General features: G+C 41.1%; 1 protein-coding gene and 1 pseudogene across 3 annotated transcripts in view; both read left to right on the top strand.

Annotated features, from left to right (window-relative positions):
- ZNF704 (zinc finger protein 704) overlaps window positions 1–18,408 on the top strand; it is a 244,795-nt gene extending 226,387 nt beyond the window's left edge. Inside the window, exons 8-10 of one of the 3 annotated variants that reach the window (XM_057303035.2) lie at window positions 3,735–3,829; window positions 5,379–6,330; window positions 9,976–18,408. In XM_057303035.2, coding sequence (XP_057159018.1) covers window positions 3,735–3,829; window positions 5,379–5,490 — 207 coding nt within the window. In that variant the 3' untranslated portion in view covers window positions 5,491–6,330; window positions 9,976–18,408. Of the gene's footprint in view, window positions 1–3,734; window positions 3,830–5,378; window positions 6,331–6,445 lie in introns of all 3 variants that reach the window. The other 2 variants (XM_057303036.2, XM_057303037.2) reach the window with 2 other exon arrangements.
- On the top strand, window positions 1,692–2,416 carry LOC112440684 (cyclin-dependent kinases regulatory subunit 1-like; annotated as a pseudogene).
- Window positions 18,409–19,957: the final 1,549 nt, after the last annotated feature.

Below are 19,957 nucleotides of genomic sequence, written 5' to 3'. Positions count from 1 at the left end.
TCTACAAGAATTGTTAATTTTTATGTTTATTTTCCTGATAATTTAAAACAATTCATATAAGCATATCAGAGATCATCTACAGTGACTGTAGATGTCTCAGGTATTCACTCTCTCTAGTTTGCTGTTATTCATCCTGTACAAAACCAAAGCCATTATGAGATGGGGTGAGGAGGATTCTGCTCTTGGAGGAAGCTGCATATCTATACACATGAAATGAATGCACTGAACTCCAAAGCTTTTATTTTTAAAAACTCTGAATGTTACCTCTGCTGGCCCTTGCTCCACCCAACTTTAGCATGAAGACCAGTGGTATAGAATAGTTCAAACTCATGGCAACAATGGTTCCAAATGTTAGATTTTTACTTACCTGTATAATTTTTTTTTTTTTTGAGATGTGTCTCACTCTGTTGGCCAGGCTGGAGTGCAACAGCACAATCTCGACTCACTGCTCCCTTGAACTCTCCACACTCAGGTGATCCTCCCACCTCAGCCGAGTAGCTGGGACTTTAGGTGCACATCACCAATCTGGCTAATTTGTGTATTTTTAGTAGAGATGGGGTTTCACCATGTTGCCCAGACTGGGCTCAAACTCCTGGACTCAAGTGATCCATTCACCTTGGCCTCCCAAAGTGCTAGGATTACAGGCATAAGCTACCACTCCTGGCCCTACCTGTATAATTTTTTAAATGTCTAAGTTTTGTGCTGCTATAACAGAATACCTTAGACTGGGTAATTTATAATGAACAGAAATTTACTGACTAACAACCTGGAGGCGGGGAAGTCCAACATCAACATGCCAGCCTCTGTTAGGGCCTTTATGCTGCATCATCACATGGCAGAAGGTGAGAGGGTGAGGGGGGCCAAACTGGCCCTTGTAGAACACTAATCCCACCCATGGGAGTGGAGCCCTCATAGCCTAATCACCTCTTAAGGGCCCCACCTTTTAATACTATTACAATGGCAAGTAAGTTTCAACATAAGTTTTGGAGGGGACAAACATTCAAGCCATAGCATTAAAATTAATGTCTGGGAAAATAACACTGATGATCTCTATTAGGCCATACTTGCATTGCTATAAAGAAATACCTGAGATAGGGTAAGTTATAAAGAAAAGAGGTTTAATTGGCTCTACAGGCTGTACAGGAAGCACAGTGGTGTCTGCTTCTGGGGAGGCCTCAGGGAGCTTTTACTCATGGTGGAAGGTGAAGCAGGAGCAGGCACGTCATGTATGAAAGCAGGAATGGGCATAAAACAACCACAGTCTTATGTAAACTCAAGAGTGAGAGGTCACATATCACCAAGAGAATGGTCCAAGCTATTCATGAGGGATCCATCCCCATAATCCACACACCTCCCACCAGGCCCCACCTCCAGCATTGGGGATTACTTTTCAACATGAAATTCGGGCAGAGACACACATCCGAACTGTGTCATGTGCATTCCTTTACGTTGAAAGAGAAGAGAAAGTACTAATACCTGTACTAGAGAAAAGCAATTCTCTAAGGATGTTTGGGGAATGCTCCCATGACTTTTAAGTGACAATGCTATTCCTGTGACCACGTTGACTCCTAGGTTTTTAAATTTATTAAATGTCTATCCTCCTACATATGGCAATACTGATTAATTAGTTGAAACATTCTTTTTCCGGGAGGTTGGCGGCGTGGGGCTGAAGGCTAGCAAACCGAGCGATCATGTTGCACAAATAAATTTACTATTCGGACAAATACGACGACGAGGAGTTTGAGTATCGACATGTCATGCTGCCCAAGGACATAGCCAAGCTGGTCCCTGAAACCCATTTGATGTCTGAATCTGAATGGAGGAATCTTGGCGTTCAGCAGAGTCAGGGATGGGTCCATTATATGATCCATGAACCAGAACCTCACATCTTGCTGTTCCGGCGCCCACTACCCGAGAAACCAAAGAAATGAAGCTGGCAAGCTACTTTTCAGCCTCAAGCTTTACACAGCTGTCCTTACTTCCTAACATCTTTCTGATAACAGTATTATGTTGCCTTCTTGTTTCTCACTTTGATATTTAAAAATGTTCAATACACTGTTTGAATGTGCTGGTAACTGCTTTGCTTCTTGAGTAGAGCCACCACCACCATAGCCCAGCCAGATGAGTGCTCTGTGGACCCACAGCCTCAGCTGAGTGTGACCCCAGAAGCCACGATGTGCTCTGTATCCAGAACACACTTGGCAGATGGAGGAAGCATCTGAGTTTGAGACCATGGCTGTTACAGGGATCATGTAAACTTGCTGTTTTTGTTTTTTCCTGCCGGGTGTTGTATGTATGGTGACTTGCGGATTTATGTTTCAGTGTACTGGAAACTTTCCATTTTATTCAAGAAATCTGTTCATGTTAAAAGCCTTGGTTAAAGAGGAAGTTTTTATAATCTAAAAAAAAAAAGAAACATTCTTTTTCCTTTGTTAAAAAAATTAATTTGTTGCAGCTTTTAAGAATTCCAGAAGCTGGGAAGATTACTTAGTGTTAGGAGACAGGTAATGCAAAGGGCTGAAGTGAGTAATCCAGGAGGGACTGAGGACAGTAGGGGCCCTCCTCTATGACTGAGGGACAGAAAAGCAACAGGGTTAAACACAGGTCCTGGTGCCAGGGAGAGCTGCAGCACAGCCCTGGGTCTACCATGACACATGCCATGACCTTTGGCAAGTTACTTAACCTCCATCTGCCTTAGTCTCCTAATCTGTAAAATGGGAACAATAGTAATACTGCGTGGGGTCGTTGTGAAGACTAAAGCTGCTGTGAGTGTACCTGCACATAGTGAGCGCTCAGTAAGTGTTCGGTGGGTGGCATACGTTCTTGATTTGCTCAGACTCTCTGCCTCTTGCCTTTATTCCTTTCTGTTGGGACGTGAGAGTCTGCTGATGGGGTGTTTTTTACAAGAATCCATGTATTTAGTGGCAGTGATTGATCCACTAGAGCCAACAGAAGGCCTAGACCTGCACTGTGTCATTGCCGCTTACTAGCTACGTAATCTTAAATAAATCTCTTAACCTCTCTAGGTATGTTTCATCCTCTAAAAAGGGAATCATGAGCCTTGCCCTACTTGACAGGGTTCATGAGGAGCAAAAGAAATAGACAGGAATGTACTTTAAGATTTAAAATATTATTCAAGTGAAAATATGGTATTATGAGCCACTCGAAATGCATAGATATGAAGTAAAAAAATGTTTGAGATATTGGCTGTTGGTGGGTCTTCTCTGTTTGGGAATGCATTTTAATTCTGCCATGAGCAGTCCTCCTCCATTTTAATGTGTGGTCTCTGTGAGGAAAGTATTTCATTTCATCTCTGCTTCCTTTTTTTTTTTTTTTTTTTTTTTTTTTGAGACAGGATCTCACTCTGTCACCCAGGCTGGAGTGCAGTGGCACGATCTCGGCTCACTGCAACCTCCGCCCTGGGGTTCAAGCAGTTCTCCTGCCTCAGCCTCCCAAGTAGCTGGGATTACAGGCACACAACCCCAACTTGGCTAATTTTTGTACTTTTTGGTACAGACGGGGTTTCACCATGTTGGCCAGGCTGATTGAACTCCTGACCAAAGTGATCTGCCCTCCTTGGCCTCCCAAAGTTCTGAGATTACAGGTATGAATCACCGTGCCTGGCCTCATCTCTGCTTCTAATGGTCAAGGATCAGTGTCCACACAGCAAAGGTTAACTAACTGCATGGGTGGAGAACCTGCCCCATCAACTTTCTTTTCCATGTATTCACCAGGTGTCACCCACACATCATCCGGTGGGCACAGGAGAGCAGAGACAGCATGCGCACACGGTCCTGTCCTCCCCACCCAGAGGCACAGTCAGCTTAAGGTACGACAGCTTAAAAAACTCCACACACCTCACCACAAGGGAATTAACTGTAAAACAACAGCAGAGAGAACCCTGAGAAATGATCTTCTATAAAATTTCTCCACAATTGACAAAACACCCTTTCTTTTTTTCCCATGGTTTTTCCCATCCATTACCTATTAATGAAGATTTGTTGTTTCGGGGGGTAATGATTTACAGTAAGGTTTTGGTTTTTTGTTTTTGTTTTTGTTTTACAGAATAGGTAATGGTGATTATTGGGTCTATTTGGAGCCATGTTGTATTAATCTCTATATTAAATGAACTATAAGATACAATTTTTAATGCAGATCAAGAATGATCTCCCCAGAAGTTCCTTAACCAAAATACAATAGTCCCCTTTTATCCACAGTTTTACTTTCTGTGGTTTCAGTTACCCAAAGTCAATTGTGGTCCAAAAATGTTAAATGGAGAATTCCAGAAATAAATGATTCATAAGTTTTAAATTGCACACCATTCGGAGTAGTGTGATGAAATTTCGTGCCATCCAGCTCAGTCCTGCCTGTGATGTATGTTATCCCTTTGTTCAGTGTATCCACGCTGTCTACACTACTCGCCCATTAGATTGACTGTAACGAACTGTACTTGTGTTCAAGTAACCCTTCTTTTACTTAATAATGGACCCAAAGTGCAAGAGTGGTGAGGCTAGAATTCAGATATGCTAAAGACAAGCCATAAAGTGCTTCCTTTAAGTGAAAAGGTGAAAGTTTTCAACTTAACAAAGAAAAAAATTTTTATACTGAGATTGCGAAGATCGACAGTAAGAATGAATCTTCAATCCATGAAACTGTAAAGAAAGAAAAAGTCATGCATAATATATATATAGGGTTTGTACTATTTGCAGTTTGAGGCATCCACTGGAGGTCTTGGAACATATTCCCCACCCTTAGCAGGGACTGCTGTACTAGAAATTGAGAATGGTGGGAGCATTTGAAAGTACCTACTTAAAAACTTGAAAGAGCAATGTTGCTCTCTACTGGCACTTCTTGTGTTTACTTGTTTAATTCAGTTTTATGAAGATGCCCAAATGGACATGTCCACAAGTAGACAAATAGAAGCCTAAGGGATATGGTAGCAAATTTTAACAGTTGAGTGTAGTGGCTGTGAAAACAACCAGCACATATTAGAGTCTGAACCTAGAGAGAAGTCGCTGTCTCCCAGGCTGGAGTGCAGCACGATCTTGGCTCACTGCAAACTCCACCTCCCGGGTTCAAGTGATTCTCCTGCCTCAGCCTCCTGAGTAGCTGGGATTACAGGTACATGCCTGGCTAATTTTTGTGTGTTTTTAGTAGAGACAGAGTTTCACCATGTTGACAGGCTGGTCTCAAACTCCTGACCTCTGGTGATCCGCCCACCTCAGCCTCCCAAAGTGCTGGGATTACAGGCATGAGCCACCATGGCCAGCCTTTTTTTTTTTTTTTCCTCCCTCACTCTTTCAAGGGATTTTTGAGCTCTCCATAGAATGCCCATTGAATTCCTCCCACTAAACTAACCTTCCTCATCTGTCTTACAGGAAGCCAAGGGGAGAGGGCAAAAAGTGTCGGAAGGTGTACGGGATGGAGAACCGAGACATGTGGTGTACCGCCTGCCGCTGGAAGAAGGCCTGCCAGAGGTTCCTCGACTGAGAGACCCCCAGGCAGAGGGGCTCAGGGCCCTGAGCCGCTCCTGCCCTGGCCTGCCACTGCAGGTGTTGGAAAGAGCTTTTCCTACTGAATAAAACACAGTTGAAGCCAGGAAAAGCCCTTTCAGGAACCTTGGAGGAATAACAGCAAAAACACAGAAAAATTGTTTAAGTCACCACCTATGACAAAAGAAAGTTGCTCTTACTGAGAACCCAGCCTGGAGCAGCTATAACTAGTTTTTTTTCCTTCAAAAGAAAAGTCAACTTTTTTTGCTGTATGTCTAGACTTAAAACTGTGGACTTCTGTAGCAATTGAACCAACAAAGCCCATTTTACCTAGAAAGGAGGCATATTTTGATAAGCTTTCTGAATTATGCCATTTCCAAGATTTTTTTGACACTTAAAAAACAAGCTACAGGTTATTCAGTAGCGTTTGTACAAAGATCAATACTTACTTTTGTTGTGAATAATCTTTTCCCTATTTTCCATTTGACTTCTTGGAGCAGTATATGTCAGGATGTGTTGCAAGACAGCGCAGCACTCTGGGCATCTTTTCTATGGCTTTTTGTTTGTTTTTCTTTTAAGAATGGCCCCACACTGAACCATGGTAGAGCTATTAGTTTGTAGGGGCCCAGATGGCATAAACTCGAGAAGGGATTGTCCACGGAAATCACCAGCAGACTTCAGCCCGAAGCTGAGTTCAGGAAGTCCAGCTGTCACTGTTGGGAAACATCTAGGAGTCTTCCTTGGATCCATAAGAAGCTCTTCCCCTAAAGGCAGCACAGCTAACTCTACTCTCTACCTGCCACAACTCAGTCAAGAACTGGCACCTGTAGCCATCTGGGTAAGCCTCAATGCTTCTTTCAGGGATGTGACACAAATGGCAACTCGGAGCTATTTGTTACTGCTTATCTGTCAAGATTGTAGCCAGGTTAATGGGTCATTTTCCTTCTCTCCAGACTCCACCACTGACTGATTTCAGAAGAGGTAGAGAACTCCAAACTGTCCCAGCAGGTTTGCTTTAGACAACAGAGCACAGCCCACATGGCCCTACCTGTTCAGAAAGTCATGTTAGATCAACAAACCACTTCCATTCTGAGTGCACTTTTATAGGTTTTATGCTTTAGCATGTCCGGGAGATGAGTTAATTAACAATATAAACATTATGTGAGTAAATGGAAGGTCCAAACTTTAAGTTTTTCTTATAAAAATATTGGAGCTATTCATTTAAGAATTTGCTCAAAAGGGAACATAACACCAAAAGGAAAATGCATGTAGGTATAGGAATTTCTCAGTTTAGTAGGGCCAGGGCTTGCACTATGTTCCATTTATTGGGCTTTGTAACTTACTTGCTTGTTTGTTTGGGGGATAGTGGTGTGGGGAGAGGGGAGTCGTCAAGCCCTATAAATAAGCTCATTCTCTATCTACCCAACTCTCAATTGCCCTGCTAAAGAGTTATTTCTCCTATACCTATGCAAAGTAGGAAGAGCACCTTATAGGAGGCACTGTATAGGGACAGGGGACATGGGATCAGCCATAGGAATGTTAAATGAAATTGCACAGAGGAAAGTTTAATATATGTCTAGAGATTATACATACACTTTTTTAAGCGTAAAAAGAAGACATCTAGTAATGACAGATATTCTTTTTATATACAAGCAAAAGAAAGTATAAGGAGGTTCTACAGCGCAACATCCACAATCTGTGCATTCACGTATTATGGGACTTTTATTTTTTAAACTCATATAAATTTTTTAAAATTACTCCTTGGAAGAGATCCTGGTTTTTTTCTTCATTTATTTTTTTCTTTAAAAACATTTATTTTAAGAGAAGAGAAAAAGAGCTTCATCTAATTTTGCATCTTGATTACCAATCAGTACTAGTCACAGCACCAGCAATACTGTATGTTTTAGACTTACAAGGTCAGCCAGGAAATGGCATTTTTTTAAACGCAGAAATGTGTTTGTTTCCTCTACTCTAACACGTCCTTTCTCCTCCTGGTGTCCTGTCACCCCCATGCAGCACCACTGATGCGAGATGATGCTCTGGCCTGGTCCAGGAAGCCCTGAGCCATGGGCAGATTGCCCAGTGGCCTTGGGCGGCCAGAGCTTGTCACCTGTTTAAACAAGTTCACCATGTGTTTAAATGACAGGGTACAGTCCTGGACCAGAGGTTTTTCTCTTCAGCAAAGCTCCCTGGCCCTTGATCGTTGGACTGTTACTAATAGAAAAAGATTCAAGTCATGAAGTATAAAATCCATCCCCCATCCCAGAACTTTGAAACACAAGGAGGGAGAGATCTTTGCTATGGAGCAGTCCTGGAGCAAAACCCCGTGGCTTCCACCCCCAGATATATACCCCATAAGTAGTGCTGAGCTCCAGCTTAGCTGAGCCAAGCTCAGTCCTTATCTGGTGTTCAGCCAGTGCACAGGTATAAGCAGAACTACAGAGCTGAATGTAGCTTCCCTGGGATCTCTTCTCCTTTCTAAAGCATTTTTCACACAGTTCTGTACCTCCTACCCAAGTTGGGGCTGCTTTCTGCCTGCTAGCCCACGGCTCTGTGTACTTTCTTTTCTGGCTTCAGGTGCAGACAGACCCTCAGTACCTTCCTGGACACAGACACATATTCCCTGGACCAAGGCGTGGAATAACTAGTAGACCACCAAGCCACAGGTGGCTGGTCTTGAAGAAAAGGGATTATACTCCTTACAGGCCACCCAGAAAGCTATGAATTCCAATATACACCACTGATCGTGCAAGTTAGGGTTTTTTTTTTTTTAAACGTAGCATTATTTTGTTATATTTTGGAACTAAATGAAGTGCCAAATTAACCAGACATTCGTTTGATGCCATCTCTGTGGAACCAAGTTCTCTGTGTGTGTTTGTTTGGCTGGGAGGAGGGGGAGGACTGGGCAGACTGCTCCCACAGCAGGCTGGCAGTGGAACTGGAGCCCTGGCCACCGCAGGGAGCTCAGAGGCCTATCTGCGCAAAAGGCATGCAAAACAATGGATTCTGGTCCCAAAATATTTCTAAGTAAGGCATGATGTAGCCTTTTGATTTTTTTTAATCCTTTGACACCCCAGCCTTCAGAAAAGGTTTTTCATCTCTCTCCAAAGAAGTCATTTCATAGTGACTGACAGGACATTCTCCAGAAAGCGACAAAGCAGAGTGGCCAGCAGGCAGTGGTGTTAAGCCTTGGGCCTTCCCAGCAGATGTATGCTGCATTGGTGGGTGGGAGGCAGTGTGACAGCCTGGAGAAAACACACAGGTAGCAAGGGAGTCAGGGGGGAGGTACAAGAGGGCTGTGGACACCTGGCTCTTGCTCATCTTCTTGGTGCTGATCAGCCGGTGGTCACCATCCCTAAGTACCTCCCAGGGAGCTGCCATTTTCTCCTCTGGGAGCAGTTGCCTAAAGCAAGGAGAGAATGACCTGAAGGGAAGTACCTCCGGCCAAGAGTGCAGGGCTGCTGTGCCTAGCCTGAGCGGGCCATCTCTAGCAGATATGGACTTCTCTCCACCACACTAGCTGAAAAGTTTTCTCCCTTGGTTGGCAAAAGCCAGTGTCAGGAAAAAAGCTGTAGGTTTCTGACCAAGAATGTGTGCGCTTAGCTGCAAAGTGCCTGTCAGCAGCTCCAGGCACCAACAAGGTGCCCTTTTATTAGACAATTCCTGCCCGAACATAACCATATTGCAGATGAAAATTTTCAATAGAGAATGACACAATTCTTGACCTTTCTAAAAACTTTTCAAAGAGATAGTCACATGTGTATATGTTGCAAAAGATTTTTGAAACTGAAATGTCCTCCATTAAATCTCAAGAGCACTCGAGTTTTAAGTCTGCTGTTTCTGGTGTCACACTAAGACACACTTTTGAAAGCAGCCCTGGGTTCTGAATTAGTTGGCACTGCTGAATCCATGTTCCCCTTTCATCAGACTCTAAAGTGCAGCATTCACTTGCAAAGGTTCAGAGAAAAGTGGCCAGAATTGTACATATAACAGAGAATACCTTGAGAATAGTAGCAAAATACTGTAAATAATATTCATTTCCTCAGGGAAAAATAAAGGGCATGCAAAAATAGGTCTGGAGACTCCTGAAACTAGGAAGAATTTTGTTATCACTAAAGTCTTTTATAGTCAGAACAATTTTTTTTTTCAAATGAACATGGTATCATTTCAAGACAAATTTATGTGAACTGGGCAGTACTGACATTTGTGAGGCATAGGGGAGTGCCCTGGGAAAACGGTTTGGAGCTGACCTGTAGCCTAAGGCTAACGTTTGAACCACAGGTGCAATGCCTGGGGGTGGGGGAGGGGGACGGGGTGGGGGTGGTATTCCTAGACTCATGTAAGGCTTTTTCTGAATGTAATTGTGAATACAAAGCCTTGCTGGTCCTTTTTATCATTACCCAATGGATGACTGTTTATTAGCTATCAGCAGAATTCCGTAGGTGAAAGCAAGCCGTGAACGATGTACATTTTGCTTTAATAGCATGTTAGCGAACAAACTTCCATGGACTCTTGTGGACAAGGTGCTGCTTTTTCTCATGACCCTGTAGAATTGCTATCGACCACATCTTCTGTAGCACTGACCTGTGTGAACTCAGGGAAGAATTTGTGCATACAAATGAGTGGAAACAGAGCAGGATTCATGAATATGAATGAGAATGTGAATCATTTTGGAGAATGCCCTGGGCACACGGGTCAACTGGAAATTTCATTTCTCTAAGAAAGTAGCCCTACCAGCGGCACGGACTGTCCCTGTTCCTCATACCTGTGGGGATTCCTCCATATTGGAACTGTTTCATGTATCTTTTTTGCATTGTAACTAGCCAAACCTGAAGTCAGTAAATAAAATGAGATTAGCACTTTTTTTAGGTACCAGTTGTATCACTGAGTAATGCACACCAATAGAGCAAGAAAGTATAAAATGTATTTAAGACCAACTGGTTTGCTTATTATGACTGACTTTGAAAAAGCCCATATCCAATGATATACATGCTTTAAAAGGTATATCTATCGTAGGACCAGGAACCAAAATGGGAATTTTACTTCTGGTCCTGTTTTGTAAATAGTTCCTTTTTTTGAAGACAATCTCATGTTTTATAACTTTTGTTGTGGGTCTGAGAATCACAATGGTAATATGTTTTGGCAAAACGTAACCTTTAAATACAAAAACAATTATAACTTAATTTTCCAAATAAAACAAGAAATATACTGATTAGGCTTCTACAGTTCTAAGAGACATGACACTTTGGTAATAAGCGTCAGTACTCTACTTCTCAAGTTAACTGGAAATATTTTACAAGATGCAGTGTTTTGTAATCACAAAGAACGCAGACATTTTGTGAGAAATGACCTTGGTTTTATACATTGTAGCTTATTTTTTAAAATATAGTATTTTACCAGACAGGAAGTATTAATATTATAAGTAATTCCTGCTCACCAAACAAAGGGCTATGTCTCTTTTAAGCAAATGTTTTGATGCATATCTTTTTAATTAACCCTCTGTAGCAAGGGTAGAAATACAGATCAGATGGAATGGGTATTATAGGAGAATCAAGATAGCAACAGCTACTCCTTTTATCATTACTAGTGTGTTTTCAAAGTATGGAAAAAGACGCCTGAAGAGTCATTTTATATATTTTAAATCTAAAATGTGTTAACAGGTATGCTTATAGGCCATGGGAGAAATATTCTTATAAATTTTTTAGTGTAAAATGATAAATTCTATGTCACAAAGACAAGTTTACCACTTGACCTACCAGAATCACAGATACTTGCATTTAACTAGCAAGTATCATTTGGTGGAAATTTCTAAAATCATAGTAGATAGACCCAAAGATAGAATTCTTAGGTGATCAGTAGTGTTTAAAATAATTTTGTCCTCAGCACTAACTATATAACTGTAATTTCTACATAAGAACAAGTGCTTCCAAAATATAGTGGAGGGAAAAAATAAAAAAGGAAAAGAAACAAAACAAAAAGAACAAGTGCTTGATTTTTCACTGTGAAGAACTAGCAGGCACATGAGGTTGTGATCAGAAAGCGACTGAGTTCCCAAGAACCAGGAAACAGAGGGGAGTTGTGAAGAGTTTATTAAAACTGTACAAATAATTCAGAGCTTTGCCAAAACCATTTCATAATGCCGTACAGTTTTTTCAAGCCCACTCACTGTTAAAACAAGAAAGCATCTTTTCTTTCTAAGATTTTAGTAATCCAAAAGCTAGCCTAATTAGCCAAGTATGCAGATAACATCAAAAGCAAAGCTGAGATAGAACAGCCATACACCCGTTGGGCAGCTCTTATGAGGTGGTCAGAAGGTCACTCAGACCTTGGTTTCAAATAGGCTTTAGAATCTGCACACTTGAGGACTAGAAATGCACAGAGTTAGGGAAAGCCATGTACAGGCTTGGCTCCTGGTCTCTGAGATGAGGCGTCCTGCAAATCTCTGTTTTCACTCCTTGGAATGTCTCCATTGTTAGCATTAAAGTCCCCAAGAAGTTTTTATTGCTGTACGGTTTTGAACCAAATGAGTCTCATTTCCAAAAGATTCCTAATTCTATATAGGAGAGGTTGCAAATGTCAGTGCCTCAGAAGGACCAGGCAAGTTCTGTAAATGATTGATATGGATAAGGCAAAGAGGAACACAAGAATGGTGGAGACCAGGTTGAACTGCAGAACACATGCCCTCTTTGAAGGGGTGCCCACACTCAGCTCTAGACAATCAGAACCATGCAGAAATCAGGCCCAGGGCTGCTAGATCTTCTGACGTGGAAGTATGATATTACCTGACACGTAAGTGTTGACAACTAACTCAAGCTCTTGGCCAACACTGTGCAGACCAAAGAGAAGCTGTACACAGACAGGTGCAGCCTGCAGCCCCCAGTTTCAACTATTGGGAAAAGTGGATTTCACATTCCACAGTTGTCAGGTCAGGTTCATCCATCAGCCCCACAAACTCGCATGTCGGCACTATCTGGGCAACTAAAATAAAAGAGGGGAAAGAGATCATTTCTCCCCAGATATCATTCTCATGGCAGACTTGAATATAGATACGCTGAGTTATCCAGCTCTCTCACTCTGCCTCCTTTTGGCATGCCCAGGCTGTGCCCCGTAAAGTGTTGAATCACTGTTATCCTAATTTTCTTAGTGTTTTCTACCGTGGCCACTGTGATGAGGGGCTGGCAAAGAGCAGCCTCGTGCCTTCCGAGAAGGCTGCCAGGAGCCTCTGAAGCTTGAAGCGAGCACACATTGCCTCCTTGTGCCAAAGCCCTTGGCCAGCCTCCCCACACTCCTTCCCTCTCCATCCGGCCTCATGAGTCTTCGTTACCAAGTAAAATTACCACTGCTTCACCTCTGATACAGCAGAAGCCTTGCTTCAGAACTGGTAGGCATTTAGGTTATTTCGGAGTGTCCACTAACCTCAAAAGGAGGTTTTTCCACATACAAAACCCTAGCATCTTTGAGGGGAAAGCAAAATGAGAATAAATTATGTCATGAAAAAAATTAGAAGTTGCTTCCTTCATTTAGAGGGACTAAGTTATTTTAAACTCTATCTTACATCAGAGTCCTGATGGTGTTGGGATAGTCACTGACCCTTTCACGTATGTAATAAGATACGTCTCGTTCACACACACTATTTCATTTGATCTTTGTAAGAACCCAGTGTAGAATAGGAATATTTAAAATCAACATTACCCACCTCCAAGGCCAACCCAGAGTAGTCTTGAACCTGAGTCAGCCTCAGTATTGCTTGCAAGGAAGAGGGAAGGGGCTCATTAAAGGCCTGGCTCAAACCTTAGTCTTCCAGACTGACTAGGGACGTAAGAAGACCCAGGGACCCACCATGTTCTCAAACCATCTTTTCAGTCCAGGCCTTTCAGCATAGACATAAAGAGCCCACCCGTTACTCAGTCATGTTGCCAAGTGCAAACTGATTTATCCCCAGATGAATCCCTTTACTGTAGCAGATCCCTAATCCCTAAATTTCAGCCAATTTGGTAGTTAATTATAGGAGCTTATTAGCTAAATGTATGTTCTGAGTAAAAGTTTTGACTCTTTGGGGAAAATTTATTTTGCTGCTAGCATACAACATTTGCTATGTATATAAACTTAAGTCAATGCCAGAAATTTTAAAACCAGCTCAAATTTATAATCTGTAATGATCAAATCAAAACATACTGTAAACTCAGAGTTGGAAACGCCTGGTAGTATGGTTAAGTCATGTTTAAATATGAATGCAATTTAAATGACATTGGCAATGCCTGAGATTTCTTTCATTGTGAATGATTAAAAGGCAGTCCAATATATGAATGGATTTCATCTTACCTTTCTCCCGTTAATTTACTAGGTGTAACATCTTGAGTTTAGAGTAAAGTGATTCACAGGCAGTTGGGTTGTGGAGCTAGAAGGAGCCTCAAAAAAAACTTTCTGGCCAGACTCCTACATCATGAACAGGGTTTTTGATGAATAATATTTATTATTATGTTTCTAAAGTAATACAGTGTTGGAGAATGAAACAGTTTAGTCCTTTCCTCTTCTGATGGAAAAGAATCATAGCGCCGTTGCCATGACAATAACAGGATGTAGAAAGACCCATGAAGAAAGAAAGAAGAAAGCTATGGTTCCGAAAGCAGGTAACCACAGATTTTGAAAGAAGGCAGAGATGGTGATTAAACTGTAGTCCTTGTTTTTTAAAATGTTCTTTCATGTTAGGCACCACCACATAGTTAATAACTACCACCTTCTAAAGAGAAGATCCCCTTGATTTATTTATATCATGAAAATACTAAAAATCAGTTCTCAAGTCTAATTAACTATTACATTATCTTGCTAGGTCCTTTTCCCTAAATTTTTAATTCAGAAAATTAACCAGAGTTGGCCAGATGCAGTGGTTCACGCCTATAATCCCAGCACTTTGGGAGTCCAAGGCAGATGGATCACTTGAGGTCAGTATTTCAAGACCAGCCTGGCCAACAGAGGAAGAAAGAGTGAAAACAAAAGAAGAAAGAGGGAAACCCTGTCTTTACTAAAAATACAAAAATTAGTCGGGCGTGGTGGCGCACACCTGTAATTCCAGCTACTTGAGAGGCTGAGGCAGGAGAATCCCTTGAAACTGCAGGCAGAGGTTGCAGTGAGCCAAGATTTCACTGCTGCACCTGGGGTGAGACTACCATTAAGGAAGGAAATTTCCTTTAAACAGAAAAAAACAAAGGTGCTCATCTATTTCTTCTGAATTCTCTCTACATCCTTGACTTAAGAGGAAAACCAGCACTCAAGAAACAGCTTTAAAAGAGAACAGTCCCCATTCTAGCTACCAGTCTTGCTTTCCCCCATCTTGGCAAGCCCCAGTGAATTTGCCATTGAAAGATTACCCTCCCCTTTGCCCTCATCTGCCTGAGCTAGAGGCCAGGCTGTTGTTAATGTTTTTTCAGTTCCAAAGCCCCTGATGGGACATTCTTGTTTCTGTGCTACTGCTTTCTCTCTCTTAAATTAAGGTGCAAGGGGATAAATATTACTATGACTGGGATGTAAGGCTCAGTCAATGTGGCTATTCCCTCCCTTCGGGGGAAATATTCCATCTATCTGAACGGTTTTAGGTGATCATGAGGAGAGCGGCTTAGTCACACAGCCAGCCACGCTCATCACAAAAGATTTGTTCAGACTCACTGTAAAGAATGACAAGGCAGATAGCTAATCCTTTCACTGTGCCTCAAAGCCCGCCGTGCAAGTCACCAACCCTACCGGTCCTTTCCACGTGCGAGGCTAATAGAGTGATCAGAACCAGGAATGTGAGCTGGGTTCCACCTTAGGAGGGGACAATGAGGACAGAGCAAGAGGGCTCCATGTTTAATTACTCCAGGCTCTGACTTCTGCCCACAATTACAGAGCATGAAAGCAGAATTGGCCTTTAGTAAGTGAAAAGGAAGTGGCTCCTGCAGCATATAATTGTTATAATTTCGTATTTATGGAAAGAGAAAAGGACTTCAGTCCACTCATGTTGTTAAGCACTTGTCCCTCACTCCACTGGAGCCCCCTTCCTATGTTTTGGGCACAGATGGCTGGGACCGAGAGGAAAGAGGAAGAGCGGCTGCCAGAGTGTGAATATACCCCTCAGGGATTTACAGCGGAGTTTCATGATAAACTACCCATACTTTCCCAAAAAAGGTTGAGGAGCAATGCATAACTTTGCAGATTACAAACCCTTGTTTTACTTTTTAAACCTTTTTTCCATACTCTGCTTATTGGAAATCGATGGCTGTGATGTGACCAACACCTGTGATGATAGCAAAGCCCCTCCTTTCACAGTCTCCTGACTGTTCGGGGAGCCTCCTTGGTCATTGGTAGAAAGCTTTAGAAAAGACTTAGCTTTTTAGGGAAGAACTAAAAAATCCCCAAAACATACTAGTCCCATGACTTCGATAACTGAAAATGTCCTGGGTGTAAACTAACCCAGGAATGTGGATCATACATGTTTTTTTAAAAAAAAATCCCCGAATCAATATTTTCCTACAACACACCCTAAAATTCCTATTTTTGTAATTAATGGTTGGACAGTGATCAGCCATTTAAACATAGGCTTTCTGGAATAACCAGACACTAGAATAGTTTCCAAAGTGTTTTGCGTATCAAAATCCTATATACTTAGAAGAAGAACTCAGGATAAGAAAAAATCGCTAGGTCCCAAAGGGTTCATGACTATCATCAGATGCAACTGCGAGTGGCCTACGGTCATTTTTTCAAATGAGAAGACTGGAGAGAGAGAACAACAGTAATCACAAAACCTCTGTTGCCCTTAGTCCATGACAATGTTTAAGGAAACTTTAAAAAATTAAGCCATCTTCTGAATTGTTTTCTACACCAAATCTAAAATATTAAAATGAAATTATTAAATATTTTAAAATGGGGTATTTAGTGGAAATGCAATCAGTAGAAAACATTGCTTTTTAGTGCCTGCTAAACAAGTAAAGGAGAAAGAATGAAGAGAAAACAGCAGTCCTTCCTGTGTGACACTCGTGTGGAAATGACAGGCATTCACATGTCATTGAGTGCTAACTCAAAAGCTAGGTGGCAATGCTGTCCAATGTTTAGAGATCTTTTGAAGTATAATTTTACCACCATTCAGAGGTAAGTACTTGCTTAACAGAAGTCTTTAATGTTAGTGAATGAATGTATAAAATTATAAACTATGCATTTTCAAAGAGTAGCATGTATTTTGTATCGAATCCAAGTAAATTTTTTTCATAGCTACCTACCACAACTGCAAATTATTCAAAATAAACTTGGATACATATCCTTATGGGGATATGGGAAGCCCATCTATATTCTCCTACTTGATGTTTTTAAAGATTGAAACTTTATTCTGAAACATCAGGCTCTAAAAAATTCCATCATTAAGATGAATAAATGGGAAATGGTTTATTTGTTACTTCGTAAGCATAAATGGGAAATGTTGGCTGTTAGAAAATGTGCCCAGTTCCTTAAAGGTGGATGTTCTAGTAACACTGGATTAACAAGCAAACAAAACTGCATGAAGTGAACGAATATTTCATTGGATAAAGTTAGCATAGGTTTTATCTGCTGGGTTTAATTCTCAATCCCAGAAAAAAATATTATTCAAGGGGTATCAGTTATAGTTTCAAAGAACAAAATATGAAAATATTGTCCAGCAAAGCAAATCATCTTTTTTCAAAATTACTTATATTTTGGAAAGTCTATATAGAATATCCACAAATAATTTCTTCAGCCCTCTTGTTGATTTCATATTTTCATGAAACTTTTTCCCCTAATAATTTGTCTTCGCTCTTTAATCAGTGCTTTACTACATTACTCAGCCTGAAAAAATATCTTTTCCTTCATCTGACAATGTGGAAATAAAGAACTCCATTTCTGTCATTCTGGTTCTCTTCAGTGTCCATTGAGAAAGTTTCTCAACTGTTTGTAAAATACGGGGGAAAAAAAAAACACGCATTTCTAAACCTGGTACTTAAGGTTATACTGGATTGTTTGCTACCTAATTAGAAGTTATTGGGGAAGGGGCATTGTGTCTTTTTATATGATTTTTAGCCAAATCCAGATGTTCTGATACACATTTCTGAATACCTATCTGACTGTAAATACAGCCTGTGGAGGTTCAGGTTGATAAACCTTTCACCTGAGTGCTCCGCAGCCATGCTCCTTGCCAGCTTCTGGCACATTGTACATAGATTTGTTGAATGTTTAAATGATGTTGTTTTTCTAAATGCTGTTCTCTAAAACAATTTTTTGAATTTCTTTTGCTTTCCATTGTTTTGGACTTTGTGTATTCGTTTTTTAAAAAAAAAAAATGTTTCCTAAATATTTAACACCAGGAAAAATATTTTTAAATAAACTGGTGCTAATTGAAACAGAAGGAAATTTTCAGATCGAAGATGTACAATGTTAAATGTTCATACCAGTTAAACTGCACTTTCCCAAGGGGACAGCTGGCATCTACTTGAAATGGGCATCAAGAGACCACCAAATGTTTACAGTTTCTGTGGCCCGTTTAAGTGTAAAATGCAGAAGTGGCTCTGTCCCCCCAGAGTTAAGGATTTGCTACACTGGTCCTCTGGAAGCATTTAAGTAGAAGAAAAGGCTTATAGTCAGAATCACTTTAGTAATCGTCTTCTGGTCCTTGGACTTTTCTGTTCTGTAATGCTTGTAACAATGAATATGGTGTTGCCAATCTAGTCTGATATCATTGTTGACCTGTACTTACTTTGTGGATGGTTCTACCTGGGGTTGCACTGGCACAAACAGAGCCAGAACACTGGACTTTCAAAAGACCATTTTGACTTCTACAGTGTCCACACACATGAATTTAAATGCACTTGTAACTGGTTAATTACCATGAAGTAAGTCTAACTTCCACTTAATAAAAGTTTTTGTGTATCTGCTTCTATTCGGAGACCAATTTATTTAATTAAGGATAACTATACCAAGAAAGTCTCACTGGGGCTTGGGGTTTTACCTAGAGTTGTAAAAATAGTTCAAAACCAAGGAGATGTCTTCATCATCAAGGCCATTTTTAGAAACATGTGGAAGGCATGTGTCCTCAGGTTCAGCCCTGCTAATGACAATTTCAACCCATTCCCTTAGCAATGATTGTCCAAATATGTTAGCTGCTGACCCTGTGCTGCTGACTGTTGTCCCAAGCAAGTAGGCAATGTGGCAAACAGAGGGAAAATAATACCTATTTTGAAGCTAAGCCAGCCTGGAATTGTCATCCTCAGGCCTCGGGCTCCCGAAGGTGGGTTTCTGCAAAGTTGACTTTCAGTGCCCACATGTTTGCCGTGGAGGAGGGATGGGCATAGCAACCTCCACATACTGTGCTCAGACTGTAAGTGCGCCTCTCCCAAGCCCTCTGCTCCCAGGCTCCCAGAGGCCCTCCAGGTCTCAGTGACTGGGACACGGCAGAACCCTCAGGGGCAGGGCAGCCGAAAAAGATATTGAGAATCTGGGTCGTAGATGCTGTCCTGCACAGTTATGTGGAAAGCATAAATTTGCAAAATAAGTTTTTACTAAATACTTACTATACAAAGGGATGCTGCAGCAAACAGCTGATGAGGTAATGAATTTTTTAGTGTAAAAAATGCAAGCTACTTTCCCCTCAAAAAATACCCTGCAAGAACTTACATTTCCTAAGGGTGAAGACCATGTCCTGTGTGTTGTACCCACCTTGTGTCGTATTCCACCAGGCATATAATAGATGATCAATAAACTTTTTAATGAATGAACAAATTGTTCAGACAGAGCATTTCTTCAGGCTTCAGATGTGCTTTCTGCCTTCAACCTACCGTTACTGGAACAAAGCAGAGGAAAGAAACATTTTAAAGACTGGCATAGAAATTTATTTGGAAAGCCACATTTTAAAAGTTTCTTTAGAATATGTACATTCTCAAAATTGCCAACTCCAAAAGACTATATTGATTACATAATAATTAGCCAATACAGGACAAAGTGTACAATCACATGGTTACTGTTTTAAGTAGAAATGCCTTGCACATAGCAATTCAATAAATAAGTGAACAAAAATGAATGCTTCTAAAGGAAATAAATTACAACATAGGTCTGTGCTCTTACAAGCAAGCAGAGTAAATGGAATGAGACTATTAGGATCTGTGTCAGTAACACAGGAGAGAGAATCCAGGCTGGCATTAAGGCATAATAGACACTATTTTAGGAGGAGGATCTGGGTATTATAGTCATCGTTTATTTATTTGTATCTGTGTAATATATGCACATAGCTACAAAAAAATCAGGGTAGTAAAAAGCTTACAGTGAAAGCAGGTCCCTGCTGCTGTCCCTTTTTACCCCTTCATTATGCTCCCAGAAGCAGCCACGTTGACTTGTTTAACTGTTTCTTCTGGGACTTGATTCCATTTATATCTTTTTATTTAATTATATGCAAGTATGCCTGACAAGCAACAGTCAGCTCCAGCCAAGGCATC

Source organism: Pan paniscus, chromosome 7 (assembly GCF_029289425.2).
Source record: "Pan paniscus chromosome 7, NHGRI_mPanPan1-v2.0_pri, whole genome shotgun sequence".
NCBI lineage: Eukaryota > Metazoa > Chordata > Mammalia > Primates > Hominidae > Pan > Pan paniscus.
The sequence above is the reverse complement of the archived record's forward strand: the minus strand, read 5'-3'. Positions and strand labels throughout refer to the sequence as shown.